Source organism: Drosophila kikkawai, chromosome 3L, assembly GCF_030179895.1.
Source record: "Drosophila kikkawai strain 14028-0561.14 chromosome 3L, DkikHiC1v2, whole genome shotgun sequence".
Classification (NCBI taxonomy): Eukaryota; Metazoa; Arthropoda; class Insecta; order Diptera; family Drosophilidae; genus Drosophila; species Drosophila kikkawai.
In genome coordinates this window covers 35,548,318-35,562,977 of record NC_091730.1, presented here as the reverse complement: position 1 = coordinate 35,562,977, position 14,660 = coordinate 35,548,318, and the positions used below count along the sequence as shown (strand labels likewise).

Here is a 14,660-nt window from a genome sequence, read left to right as displayed (position 1 = left end):
ATTACAGCAGTCGATATGGTTCGACGGTCCCGCATATTTACTACGAGATCAGCTACACTGGCCACCGGATAGTTCTGGCAATATTGATCCGGATGTGGTCCAGCTGGAAAAACGCAAATCGGCCTTTACTATAGTCACCATCAGCAATCGTCTTCTGGAAGCTGTATATACTATTAGCTCTCACAATCGTTGCATACTAGTTGTCGCTTGGGTACTTCGTTTTGATCACTTCGCCAGAAAGCTGCAGCCGTTCGCAACATTATCGCCGTCACCACAAGAATTGTCTCGCGCATTGCACTGCATTTGTTGGAACTTGCAGGCCAAGCATTTCTCTGAGGATATAGGACTGCTGCAAAAGGGCAAGCTGACTCGTACTAACTTAAGAAATCTGAATCCCTTCCTACAGGTTACTGATGGGTTCGAGTTGCTCAAGGTTGGAGGTCGTCTGGAACTAGCCAATATCCCTGACACCCAAAGGCATCCAATTCTTCTCCTAAGTAAGGACTTCTTTGTGCACCAATACGTACAGCACATCCATTTGAAGAACTTCCACGCCGGCCCAAAGGCTCTAGTCGCACTTATACGCCTACGATTTTGGATCGTCAATGCACGGGACTTGGCACGCCGCGTCGTAAGGTCATGCGTACACTGCGTACGCTTTCGACCAACTCTGGAGAAACAAGTCATAGGTCAACTGCCCGTCTAACGCCTGACGCAATCAAGACCATTCTCTAGATGCGGTGTTGACTTTTGCGGTCCGATTAACATATACGCGCGTATTCGAGGCAAGACACCGTCTAAGGGATACATTGCAGTCTTCATATGCTTCGAAGTAGTGTCAGTAACAGACAGTCTACTGTCCTTTTCCTGTTACCGACTCAACTGTCATTGCGCCTGCGCGCCAGCGACACCTACAGGCTACCAATACCTGAGCACGCCGAATAATTCTGTTGCCATAGCAACAAGCTTTCCAAATTTGCACTTAGCAACCAACTCGCCGACATTTATATATTTTTATTCTCTATATATATATATTTTTTTTTTTATATATGAATATTCACAAAAATCGTTATACTACGCAGAACACGCCATGGGACTGCGAAACTAATTCCGAATTGTCTCCCACTTAATTCTTGTATATCTTTATTATTATAATTCCTTTTTTTTTTATACAATATTTGGGTACCACTGATATCGGTAGTGTTCGCTGAACACGCCATGGGACTGCGAAACTACCTCCGATTTATCTTTGTTCACATTAATTTATTTATTATTTTATTTTATATATATCTCTTTTTTTTTTATATATCGGCCCACCACAGTCGCTACACTGGTTTGCATAATTATTATTTGCATTAGCTTCTTGGTCTTCTTTTATTACTTTATTGCACTTGCACTGATTAATTCACTTCATCTCAATTTATTTATTTTACACAGTCTACAACCCTACTTGTGTGTTTGTGCTTACAATAGTATTAGTGTGAGTAGATCCATCCTTTGTCCGTGATCGGCTGCGCCAGTTATGATCCTGTAAGGATGCGGGTCCGGAGTGGATTTTTGGAATGTCCCTTTTTTTAATTTAGTGAGGAAATAATTACGACTTGCTCGTTTGAGTTTCGTTTTTCGAATCATGAATATATTATTCAGCGGTGGCCAAGTTGCCTACGCTGCCGAATTATACATAAGTCTTATTTACTAATACATAGAGTGCTTAAGAAATAAACAAATATAGTTTCCAACGAATTCAGCCCAAGTGGCTGCTCGTGTCGAGTTTCCTGTAGAGAGGGAGGTTGGGGCATCCTGTTGCGGCGTCAGCGGAATCGATGTAGGGCAACGACTCAAGTGGTCGTTGCCCGGCTTTGGGTGATGTTGGATTGCAACATATGTATGTAAAAATGCTGACCTCGTCTGGCCGCTGCCCATGAAGTCCATCCGTTAGCGTACCACTTCTAGGGTAGCTCTGGGAGGTTTAGCCGGCGGGTTGTTACCTACCGACTGGTCGGTAACTCGTGCGCGTCGCTGACGTAGCGCACCGCTAAGGGAGTCTACCGACGCCCCGTACATAAACTCGCTCTGCTACCTGTCTCTTGAAAGTTGGCTTCAGACTTTCAATGGGGCCGGGATGTTGGGTCAAACCCAATTGGATTAAAACAGCCAAGACACAACCCAGCTTATCTTACGTTTAGGCACATTTGCGAGCGAATGCAGCTGATCTCTCTGGCTCCGCTGGAGGGGCTTTTTTTATGATTAGATCTTTATCTTGGCTCTGGCCACTCTTGTACTTAACTAACTGCACTCTTGTCAATATACTTGAACTGAACTGAACTGATTAGGGAAATAAAAAAATAATGTCACCTCCTTATAATTAAATAAAATATTCAAGAACAAGCTTTTGAATCAAGCAACATTTTTATTTTTATTGTTTTAAAAACGTCAAGTTTATGTAATTTTAAATATTTTGCAGGGGAGCTGCTATAATTGAAAACTTGCATTATAAACAAATTTATGATCGTCGTGAGTACGAGAAAAATGTTTTGGAAAAAGTAAAAATAAAAATGGAACAAATTCGTGAAACCAATCGAAAAAACCATCAGGGTAAGTATTTGTTTTTTTATCTAGCCCATATTATATTCAAAATTTGTATATAATTTATTATTAAAGAATCAATAGAATTCAACGCCATCACTTAAACTCCAAATAGAGAGCATTAAAAATTCTACACGATACCATTACTAAGCCGAACATAGGTGACAAAATTTGAACTTACTTTTTACGGAGATTGTGAACGATTTTGTACGTTGCTAATTCGAAAACAAAAAGTTTCCATCACGTACTAATTTTGAAAAAATACCGTTAGAAGCCTTATTAAAAGCCTACCTACCTACCAAGAAGGGACCTCAGGTTTGTTCGTTACATTGTTTTTTTCTGAACTTTCGCTTGTCCCATATGTTTGCTTTGTCATAGTCCTGATAGTTTAATAATTTTGTGATAAGAGTAGGATATAGGTTGAAAATTTATTCGTTACTAGAAAAATTGTACATGTAAACTAAAATATTTTGAACAATTTTTAAGTTTAGTGCATCAAATCAAGTATATACGCAAGCTATACAAGTGTAAATGTGGGCGCATCAAAAACTTTAAATGTATTTTTCTCAGCTTTAAATTTTTGCATTTTTACCTATGCTATGGACACGATACACATTTGAACCTAAATGGGGGTAATAAAAATGATTATTACTATTTTTTAAGAGGGTTGGAAGTGAAATCTGATTACCTGAAAATGACCTTTTTTCCTTCAAAACAATTTTTTTTTTTCGTAATTTATTTTTGGTTGTTTAGGTTCAACTAAAATATCTTTTTGGTTTTTTAGATTCAAATAAAAGATAAAGGTGTAATGAATATTAGTGATTAGCATCAACAGCCGAGTCGATCTAACCATGTCTGTCTGACCGTCTGTCTGTCCGCAAGCTAGTCAGTTTTAAAGCAATACTCTGACAGACGATGGCGAGGCACTTTTTTTCCGTAACGGAGTACAAATAATAATCATAAAATTTTAATTGTTACATTAAGAATTAAGGTGTAATGAATATTCTTGATCAGCATCAACAGCCGAGTCGATCTAACCATGTCTGTCTGACCGTCTGTCTATCCGCAAGCTAGTCAGTTTTAAAGCAATACTCTTACAGTCGATGGCGAGGCACTTCTTTTCCGTAACGGAGTAGTTTCTCTCGGCTGGGTTGAGCCGGCGGCTGGCATAAGCGACTACTCTCTCCTGCCCCTCGATGGTTTGCGTCAATACGGCTCCTATTCCGTATTCGCTGGCGTCCGTCTGTAAGAAAAACTTTTGGGAGAAATCTGGACAGGCCAAGATAGGTGCCTTCGTTAATAGCGCTTTCAGCTCCTAAGAGGCGTGATCCTGCCTCGATGTCCAGTTCTTTAGCAACGCGGTTATAGTTTCCACCACGTCGGCGACTTTTGGAACAATGCGGCGATACCAGAATGAACTCTTAAGGGACCTCCGGAGTTCCTTTAGGCAAATTGGTGGCTTCAGCTCGCGGATCGCGGCAACTTTGTCCGGATCCGTATGGATGTGGCGCTGAAAGAAGTGGCACTTCCCTCGATTTAGGCGCAAGTTCGTAGTGCGCAGGCGTCGGAAAACCTCTCGAAGATTGGCGACATGCCCCTCCAGGGTTGAGCCCATGACGATGATATCGTCCAAGTAGGCAAACGCATGCGGCTCTATGTCGGACCCGATGATTGTGTCCAAATGGCGCTGGAAAATGGCAGGGGCGGAATGCAGGCCGAACGGCATCACCCGCCGGTGGAATAATCCTTAAATCCATGCACTCCCAACTGGGGGCTACCGGGGCTACTGGTATTTGCCAGTATCCGTTTTTCAAGTCCAGCGTCGAGATGAACTTGGCGTTCCGGAGGCGTTCCAGGATTTGGTGAATCTTCGGGAGCGGTTCAGGGTCTGGCACCGAGTTTTCATTCAGCTGACGATAGTCAACACACATGCGCACGACTCCGTTCTTCTAGGCCGCAATCACGATGGGCGCGCGGTGTGGGCTCTTTGAGGGCTCGAGAAGATCGTCGATTTATTTGTCGATGATGGCCCTCATAGCCGGGTTCCTCGGGAAGTATCGCTGATTCAGCGGCCGGTCACTGCGCATGATTATGTGGTGCTCCGCGATGTGAGGCACCCCCGAAAGGTTCTCGAACAATGCGAACTCCTTCTCTAGGAATTCCTCTACCCAGGGCTCTGGGTATCTTTGAGTCTCGGGCTCCTCTGGCTCGGATGAATCCGGATCACCTGTTTCGCATAGAGGCGAGTCTTGCACCGGCATTTCCTCGGCGTGGTCCTGGAAACGGACACGCTTCTTGGAGGTGCGGAACTGGATCCGCTGCGCAGCGGCGGCATCGGCCACAGGCAAGACGTGGCTCCAACTTGGCGGCGGGTTCCCCGTCGTTGACGGGTCTGAGTCCGGGGTGACCGTCGGCCCCCGGAAAGATATGCTATCTCCTCTGGCAGGTCTCAAAGGCTGTGCCCCAAGAATGGGCTCGCCGCGCCGGTTCCGGCGGTTCTCTGGCGGTCGTCTGTTCCTCGTAGCTGGAGCGTGGCTCCGTCGTCGCTGGCTCCCGGCGGGCAGAGCGTGGCTCCGCCGGCGGGCCTTAGGGTTGAAAGCGTGGCACTCTCGGCTGCGGTGTAGGGCGTGGCCCTTCGTGAGTGGTGGAGCGTGGCTCCTCGAAGTGGACAGAGCGTGGCTCTTCCTTTCGGCGTCTTGCGCCGCTTTGTGCTCGAGCCCAAGGTGGCTCCGTGTGGACGTCGGGTAGCAGGCTGAGGGTCTGTCCCCGCACTGCATGGTGGCTCCAATCCTGCAAAGAAAATCCATACCTAGGAGAACGTCGTCGAGGACTTCGGTCATCACTTGCAGGATGGTTGGGCTCGCTTGTTCCCAAGGTGGATGTTGGCGGCGAGGGCCCGAGTAAGTTCTCGGCATGTCCCGTCGGCCAGCTTGACCTGGGTCCTGATGTCCCGCATGTTGTTCGCGTTGCCTAGCTCTCGGGCTAGGTCCTCGCTGATGAAGCTGTGCCCTCCATGGTGATGGCGGCGCGGATGCGTCCCTGGTACTGATGGAGACCAGCAAAATAAGATCCGTGGATTCCGACAGTCGGCTTTGAAGTGCTCGGATTGGCCGCAATTCCGGCAGGCGTCGCGAACGCTGACTGCTTCCGGTCGTGCCGATACTGCGCTCTGGCAGGTACATGAGTTCAGGCGTTGCCTGAAGAGGGCGCCTGTTGAACTCGTCGGGTGGGCATCCTGTCTCCGTCTGCTGCGTAGCTGGCTCCTGCGGCCTGCCGTTGATTCGGGATTCGGGTCTCTGGTGTTCGCCCGCCTCGGCTGCGTGTCTCCTCGTAATTGGTCACGAGGTGGGTCAACTCAGTCAATGTACGGAAATCTTGCCTCCGGGTATATAGTTGATATTCCGGCAGCATGTTCTCGTAGATCCTCTCCAATTCCCTGTCCGGGAAAAAACCTGCCCGACGCATCTGCAAGCGGAGATCAATTAAGTATTCCTTAAAGGTTTCATTGGGCTTCTGAAAGTGAGTCCTTATCTCGTCCTCCAACCGCTGGTAGTAGCGCGGTGGCAAGAAGAAATCAAGGAACTCCCGGCAAAGCTCGACCCAGCTGGCTTGTTGGAGTCCGCTGGTTCGGAACCAGCTTTCGCCCCGTCCGGTCAGCAGCACCACCAGGGCTTGAGTCAGATATCTCCGCTCAATCCGTCAGGTATCACCACGCTCCTCGATGTGCTCTATGAACCCTTGTGGGTCCGTCGAACGAAAGGCCCCACTTCGTCATCCTGTCGATCTGGATTGCTCCCATCCGATGCCGACGTAGTCGGTTTTGGCGATATGAGGGCCGGGTCCAGCGGTATAAGCGACTTCATATCTCCAGTGGGCGCATTTCCGAACCGGCATTCCAGTTCGAGTCGAACCTGAATTTCTTCGAAATTGTCTGGCTGCCGCGAAAATTCTATGAGCCGTGCACGCTGCTCGTCCACAGTGCCGCTTCGTTCGAGTCCGAAATCGCCGAGGATGGTCTACAGTTTCATCTTTTTGCGATAGCTGATCCATGTGACGCCCATGGTTCACAGGACACGCGGGAAACAAGAATTGAAAAATAACCAACCAAAGCTTGGGCTCGGGCGAGTGGAAATAACGGAATTCCGCGGTGAAGACTGAATCCTGTATCGCCGGACGAGAGTTCGCGGGGTTGGATCTCGCAGGGTCTGCGATGTGTGCACCGTATATGCTTGATTCGGATCTTGCAGGTTCACAGGATTTTGCCCGGGAATTTTACTTTCGTTATTTCTTATTGGTATTTTCTTTTATTTTCTCGAATCTTATTGTTTTATTGTTTAGTATTTATTTATCCTTATTTATTTGTATTTTATTATTTTGATTTATCGACTTTAGCGTTTTTAAGGGGGTCTTCTCATTGGGCAACTTTTTTTTTCGATTTTTTTTTTTTGCATTTATTTATAGCTTGGAATGGTGTGTATATGTCCCCAAAAGGACTTTTAGAAATTCGAAATACTTTAGAAGATACAGCCTTTTTTGTGAAGCAAGATCTATGCAAAATGAGCTTTTTTCAAACTTCAAACGCGTTTATCTCGAAACCACGTTTTTCGAACTGGCGGCCATGATATCTCCAGTTCAACTGAACCGATTTTCATGAAACAAAGTGGAATCGACGCAGAATAGATGTCATTTTCGGCTGACGGAACAGATTTTTTTTTAATTTTTTTTCTATTTTTTTTTTACACTAAACTACAAAAAAAACGCCCGAAATCGAATTTTTTTTTTTGAATGGCCGCCATTTTGTTTTAAAAAATTTAAAAAAAAAATCTGTTCCGTCAGCCGAAAATGACATCTATTCTGATTATAACCCCGTTTTTATTTTTCATTTCGGACGCTCTGGAGACCCTGAATCGTGGCCGCCAGGACGACACCTTTTTTTTCGACCACCATGTTTGAAGTCTCATTACTCTTTGAACAACCCTCGTATCGAGGCAAGAACAACTTTTTTAGTTATTTTGAACATTTTTGAATACAATAAATAAAAAAAGTTTTCAATTATTCTTTGCGTTTTCAAATAAGAATTTTTTTAAAAAGGGTCCAAAAAACGGCTTTTGAATGAGAAGACCCCCTTAAACTCGACTATTATTTATTTATTTAGTTATTATTTACTCGATTTTAGATTTTTTTTTCACGCCTCCTGGCGTGAACATTCACTCGGGTTGCAATTAACCCGTACAGGACGATGGTATGGCGGGTATCAGAGTGCTGCTTAGATCGTTGATACTGGAGCGACGAGTAGCGATGAAAGACGAGTGCCATGAAGGGACGGATGACTGACATGGAGAGGCCTGGAGCCTGTCGCGGGGAGCTGTACGATGAAGGCGTCGGATGCCCTGATCGGGTTGCATCACTGTGCGCTAAGTCGTAGAATTTAATCGGAACTGAGCGCAAGAAGACGTCGAATTTTCCATAGCAGATGAACTTTGGCAGACTCGGCAACGGTAGGCCTAAGTACCTCGGGTACGAGTGCTTCCCAGAGCGATCGTGGTGTGTGGAAGTGAAGCCCTCGTATGTGATCTGGATGAAAGAGGATGCGAGCGGAGTGGATGCTCTAGACGGTCATGCGGATGCAGGAGACTGTGGTGGAGCTGATTGCACATCTTGCATCGGTCACCGCTGCGGCAGGTTCCCTCGGAATGTTCGTGGGCCAATCAGTTGGAATTATAGCGGTGGTCGAGAACCGCACCTCTTCTCAGCGCTGAGTTTGAGGAACTGTTGGCGTTTCTGGAGCGGGTGGATTCCGCTGCAGACTGCGTACCTCGGGTGGGGCTGCTTTTCAGGACAGCAGCGCTGCGAGTGGCAAGGAATTTGTGCGGCGAACCGTTTGACGAAACTGCAATGAGAACCCATCCGAAGTTCGTCTCTTGGGCCAGGAGAGAGCCGAAGATGTTATTTTTGGAACCACCCAGAAGCACAGACGGAAGTATGTCAGTTCCTATTAGGACGTCGATTTCAGAGCTCTCGAAGAACGTGGGATCCGCTAAACGTAGATTAGGATACTCATTTAGGAGATCCCTCGGAACTGGGTATGATGGAAGTTTTCCGGCTAATTGAGGAAGAACGTAAGCAGTCCTTTCTAACTGTAGCCCGGGTCTGTAGGGAGCGCGAATTGAAAATTTGCAGAGCTTTGTCGCTGGAGCGGAAACTGTCCCATTGAGACCGGAAACTTGGGTATAAGCTGGCTGGGATGGAAATTGTACGAGATTGAAAAACCTCTCAGTAATAAAGTTTTCTTCGGAACCTGAATCGATTAGAGTTCGCGCTTGGAAGTTGCGGACAAGATGGCAGATATCAATAATCGCCGTGCCGAGCAGGACTGCTTTGGATCCTGACGCAAAACAGGCTTGAACATTTGAGTGGTCGTCAGAGGCTGCAGCGTTTCTCGCAATGGATGCGGGTCGTGGACTAGATGGAGCGGAGGGTCTTGGAACGGTAGTCGTAGGATTGTCGCGGTCTAGCAGAGTATGATGCCGTCTGTGGCACGTAAAGCATGAATGGGCAGTCACGTTGCTGGTGCCCTCGAGAAAAACAATTAAAGCAGAGTTGCTTTCTTCTCACGAAATCTGTCCGCTCATTGACATTCATATCCAGGAAAAGCGGACATATACGGATAGGGTATTCTTCTCTGGAACATAAATTACACCTCCTCGGTGTTGGAACCACCCTGGCTTCATACAAATTGAGCCTACGCACCGGTGGGTTGAAATTTAATAACCTTGGCGGAAGATGCCCAGAGCCGCTAAGCCTGACGTCGTCGATGGCCTCCAAAGTGCGATGGCCCTCGGTCAGAAACGCGTCCTACTCATGCCAGGTTGGAATTTCGACCTTATTGCGTATTGACTGCTCCCACAAGGAAAGTGTAATCTTGGGAAGCTTCGGGGAGACCATGTACACAAGAAGACAGTCCCACGCCTCGACTTCAAGGAGGACATTTGTAAGGCGGTCAAACAACTTTGAATTGTGCCTTGCAGCTCTCTTAGAGCGACTCCGGATTCTTAAAGAACAGCCTGGATGTTAAAAAGAATCTTCAACTGACTGTTGACTAACAAGCTCTTGTTTTCAAAACGGTCGGAAAGGCTTCTCCATACTGAGACGAAACCCTCGTTGGTCAGAGGGGCCTTTGAAACGATTGCATGCGCATTGCCACTCGTCTTGAAAAGTAGGTGGAACAAACTCTCCACTGGCGTGAGTCTGGAATTATTAATATAAATCGCCGTGAAGAGGTCCCGGAAGGTGGGCTACCGAAGATAATCGCCTGTGAAGACCTCGGTGTTCACTGGTGGCTGGCGACAACCCGTAGATGGAAGTGGTTGGACACTGACGGAAGCCTGTGTGGCCTGGGAGGCGGGCTTGTCAAGTACGTCCTGAAGCTGAACAACACACCTCGAATAGACGGAGTAACAGTCGTTGTACTTCGATTCGAGGATTGCCGAAGTGGCGGTACTGTCGGCGGACACGGAAAGAAGATCGGAGCAGCTTTCATAGCTCTTCTCCACCTTTTCCCACAGGGCCCGGATTTAGTCCCGATGGACTCGGCACATGGCAGGGGAAAATCTCTCATTTTCAGGAGGGCTCGGAGTGTGAATGTTAGCTTCGAAGTGGCTAACACGGGCTATCATGGCAATAAACTTTCTTAAGGCGATATCCACTGCATTTTGAGCCATTTTGGAAACGCACAGCGGAAAAAAGATACGGCGCCAGCTGCTGCAGGTGATAGATGCCTTATGCGGAGATACCCTTTCCTTTTTTTGAAATCTTGGATTGGTTATATTTGTATATGTCTTTCTCGAATTATTTGTGAATGTCGGACCTGGACTCTGGACTTTAGGAACCATTCGTATATTTCTATATATATATTCCATGGCTCGGACGTGGAGCTTGTATAAATTGGAAAATTCTTTAATTAATTATATTCCTTAGTAACAAAAAAAAAAAAAATAATAATAATTAATTAATGTCAAGCCTAACAAAGATAAGACAAGTGCATAGAAAAACAATATTGCAATTGCATGTGCAAACTAGTCCCTCAGTTTTAAAGCTATCTGAATAAAACTTTGCAAATTGTCTTCTATATACTCTCACTGCTATATATGTCGGAACGGGCCGGATCGGACGACTATATCATATAGCTGCCATACAAATGTTCGATAAATTTTTAGAAAAAAATTTTTAACTTGGCTGTTTTTCAATATTATTCCATCATTTTTGAGATATAGCCTTTTTATATTATTCCAGAATTTTGGTAAAAATTTTATGAAAATAGGACCACTATATCTTATAGCTGCCATAGGAATGATCGGAAAATTAATAGAAAAAAAAATTATAACTTCGTTGTTTTTCAACCTATTTTTATCTACTCTGACATATAAGCTTATTTTATTAGTTCAGAATTTTGGCATAAATTTTATGAAAATCGGACAACTATATCATATAGCTGCTATATAAACCGATCGGTAGATGTAGAGAAAATGTAAAACTGGGAATGTAAAACTGTAACTGTTAAACTCTAAACATAATAAGTATAGGTAAAATTTAATGAAATAATATTTGCAAGGGTATACAAACTTCGGCGTGCCGAAGTTAGCTTCTTTTCTTGTTTATTGTTTATTTTGGTCTACTACTACTACTCTTAATAATTTCAATATTTTATTGCCCATTATTTTAAAATTATCAATTGAAACTAGTTCAAAGATATTTTCTCACGGTGCCACCTTGTGTTGGCTGATTTGGTTAATACCAGCCTGCTTTTCAAGCCTTTGGAAGAATTGACCTAAGTCAAAGGTTCCATTAGTATACAAATCGCTAACATCATAACTTGCTGTAATTTTCTTTCCTTGTTTGAATAAACACATTTTATTATTTACATGCAAGGTCACTACTTTCCGTACTTCATCATTATTAATGACTTCATATACGTTGGGCTTTGAAGTGCACAGTTCAAATATAAACATAATTAAAACTCTGAGTTGATCTGAATCTAAACTTTGAAAGAAACTACGGATTCAATTTAAAATAAACATTAAGTTGGTTGATCAACCTAAATAAAATTTTTTTAATGCTATGCCAAAAAAAAAAAATCAATTTAATTATAGTCCAAAGCCTAAGACTGAGTTATGGTTTAAGTTTTGGGAGCTTGGGTCCTTTTGTCCCACATTCAAAACTAAACTCTAGAATTTAAACCTAAGCTTGACTTAGATTTAGATTATTACGGATCTAAATTTTGAAGCTTAATTAGATATAAACTGTAGATCAGCTTCAATTTGAATTTAATTTGGAGCTGAGTTGGGATCTGGTCTAACTAAGGCTGAATTTAACTTAAGTTAGATTTTTATTTTGGATTTGAGTCTAGATCTAAACCTTAAAGTCCGAGCCTAAGCCTGAGTTAAAGTCCACTTATTTAAATTTAGATCTGAACTCAGTTCGAACTTTAATTTGAGCCAATTTAAATTTAAGGTTAACTTTGGGATTGAGTTGGGTGTAAATTGCGGGTAATAGATCAAACTATCGAAAAAAAAATTTGTTTAGTTCAGTTTAAAAGTTATCGCAATAAAATTTTTATTTTTCATTTTTAAAATAAAAGGTATTGGCCATTTTTCTTTTCAAATTTCAAAATTAAAGTTATATGTCAATTTTAACTTTCTCATAACTCTTATTTGCGATCCCTGGTTATTTATTAAGAGTTTTGAATGTGAACATTTTGAAGAACCATTTAGTAATTTATATACAGATGTAAGCAAAGTCGACTTGTCTTTTTTTGGAAGTTGCCTCTGGCCTGTTAAAAATTAATCTGAACGCAATAATAGTGTGTTCATGAACCATGAATTAATATTTTATGGACGGTAGCCGGTAAATAGTACGTTGGATATGACCCAATTAGACAGTTGTCTTTATCTAGCCCGGAATTTTTAAATTTCTCGTCATTAATTTTGTATCCCTATGCCATGGCTTGCAATAATGTTGGGTATTTATTATTCAACGATTCATCAATTCGTTTTATTTCGGAGCTCAAAGCTGTATTAGAAAAGAATTTTCTGGCGATATTTCCATCGTCGGACAAAGCAGGCAAAGCAACAGCACACCACTATATGAATACATTTACTACTAAATACATATCTGCAAGTTTCTGCAGCTAATTTTATACCACTTACAACCTTAAAAGTGAGACAAACACAATGACATAACACAACTAAAACTTTAACAATACATAAAATAGACGTTTATAAATACACCAAAAAGTGTTATTTGATAAAATTAGCTTTACAAAAAAACTTTAACAGGAAAGGTAATTATTAATATCTCGATTTTAAGTTAATACCTTCAATTTCAAAATTAATTTAAAATAATTAAATTCGGATCACTCTAGCTTACATGCGACCTCTTTAAAGGTCAATTTTAACAAGCGAAAAAACCGTCTGAGTGCCGCTGCTTTACAAAAATTAATACGTTGGCATGCTTGGAATGCTATTTTTAGGAAGTTCGGTTAGATTTCCAGAAAAATCCTATGTGAAGTTGAGAAACTTAGAGTTTTAAGATGCAATTTTGTTTAAATCCTAAGTCGTTCCATTTTTTTAATTTTGGCCTCTGACGGATTCACTGTGCGCTGAGGCGGCTCTAGTTTAAAAGGGGCTTTGAGGATTGAGAAGAAGCGGTATAACTTTCATCAGGCATACGCAGGGGGAAATCCCTGCGCACCGAGGGACCCCACTAGGAGCAGGTACGATGAGCGTGGAGAAGCTGCGAGCAGACCGGGACGACGAGACCCAGGCACCAGCGGTAGCGAGAGCCGAGCAAGAGCTGATGCGGCACTTCCAGTGACTCAAGCAGGAAGTCCAACATTCGCAGCAACATACTGCTAGCGTGCCGAAGACGCACCCGGTGTCAGCGCCGCCGAAGGCGCATCTGCTGGTATTCGTCTTCGACGATATAAACGAGGAGCAGGCAACCCCGAAGCGAAGCTGGGACGAAGTGTCACGCAGGGGACGATCGATTCGATGCAAGCTATGAAGAAGCTGCAGCTCGAAATCATTGCTGCACTGACAGACGGCCACAGCAAGGGATCCACCACGTGTGTAAGCCAACAGACCACCCCTACGGTGGCTAGCATGAAGCCTAGCGATGCGCCCGAAAGCAGACCGAGAAAAGCGGTATGGCAGCAGGTCAAGGCAAAAACCAGACCTAAGAACATACAAGTCAAAGCTGCGAGCAGCGATAACAAGGGAAGCCGTGCTCCTCACCCTGCAATGCCTAGGAAGCAGCGCGCTGACGCCATCATAATCAAATGTAGCAAAGAAATATACGTAGACATGCTCAAGATTGTCAAAACTGAGCCCTCCCTACAGGGACTCAAGGACGATGTGCAAGGATTGCGGAGGACAGCGAATGGCGGACTCCTCTTAAGGTTGTAGAAGACTCTGGGCACATCCACGCAGCAGCTACAAGCTGCCTTACAGACTGCCATCTCCGGTAAAGCAACGTTCAGAATACGTGGAGGCAAGCACGCGAAGGAAGCAGAGCACGCTACTATAAGCAGGACCTGCCCATAATTCCAGAAGGCCGTCAAGTAAGTTTCTCCAGCTTAACCTGAACCGCAGCAGAGCAGCCAAAGACTAACTGTCAGGGCCAAGTGCCAGGTGACTACCATATACAGCTGTTGCTTATCTCCGGGGTGGTGCTTTTTGAGGCGCTTTACACTACCCATGCCCCACACCATCTTCCCGTATCTGGTATAGAGGATGTCCTCTACCTCCTTGTTTATCTAGAGGACTGCACTTTGCCCCCCTCCTTGGGTGATGGGGTCGCAACGTACAGAACTTTTCAGTCCGCGGTTGGTATGTCCGGATTCTGACGCTGCAGAAGCTTCAGCGCGCGGTCCGCTTGGATTGCGAAGGGAAAGAGTACCTTCGCTTTTGGAGTGGATGGGATTAGCTCCCGGTCTACCACCTCTAGCTTGGCTCCAACGCCTCCAACTGACCAACCGCTTGAGTAGGCAACTTTCTCGTCAGGTCATCCATGCACTT

The 14,660-nt window shown here is 44.3% G+C and overlaps 1 protein-coding gene across 1 annotated transcript in view; it reads left to right on the top strand.

Annotated features, from left to right (window-relative positions):
* The window catches only part of LOC138928268 (piezo-type mechanosensitive ion channel component-like), a 569,725-nt gene that overhangs the window by 109,920 nt on the left and 445,145 nt on the right, over window positions 1–14,660 (top strand). The window contains exon 2 of the mRNA XM_070284921.1: window positions 2,465–2,595. Within this exon, the coding sequence (XP_070141022.1) occupies window positions 2,556–2,595 (40 nt within the window). The 5' untranslated portion in view covers window positions 2,465–2,555. The remainder of the gene's footprint in view (window positions 1–2,464; window positions 2,596–14,660) is intronic.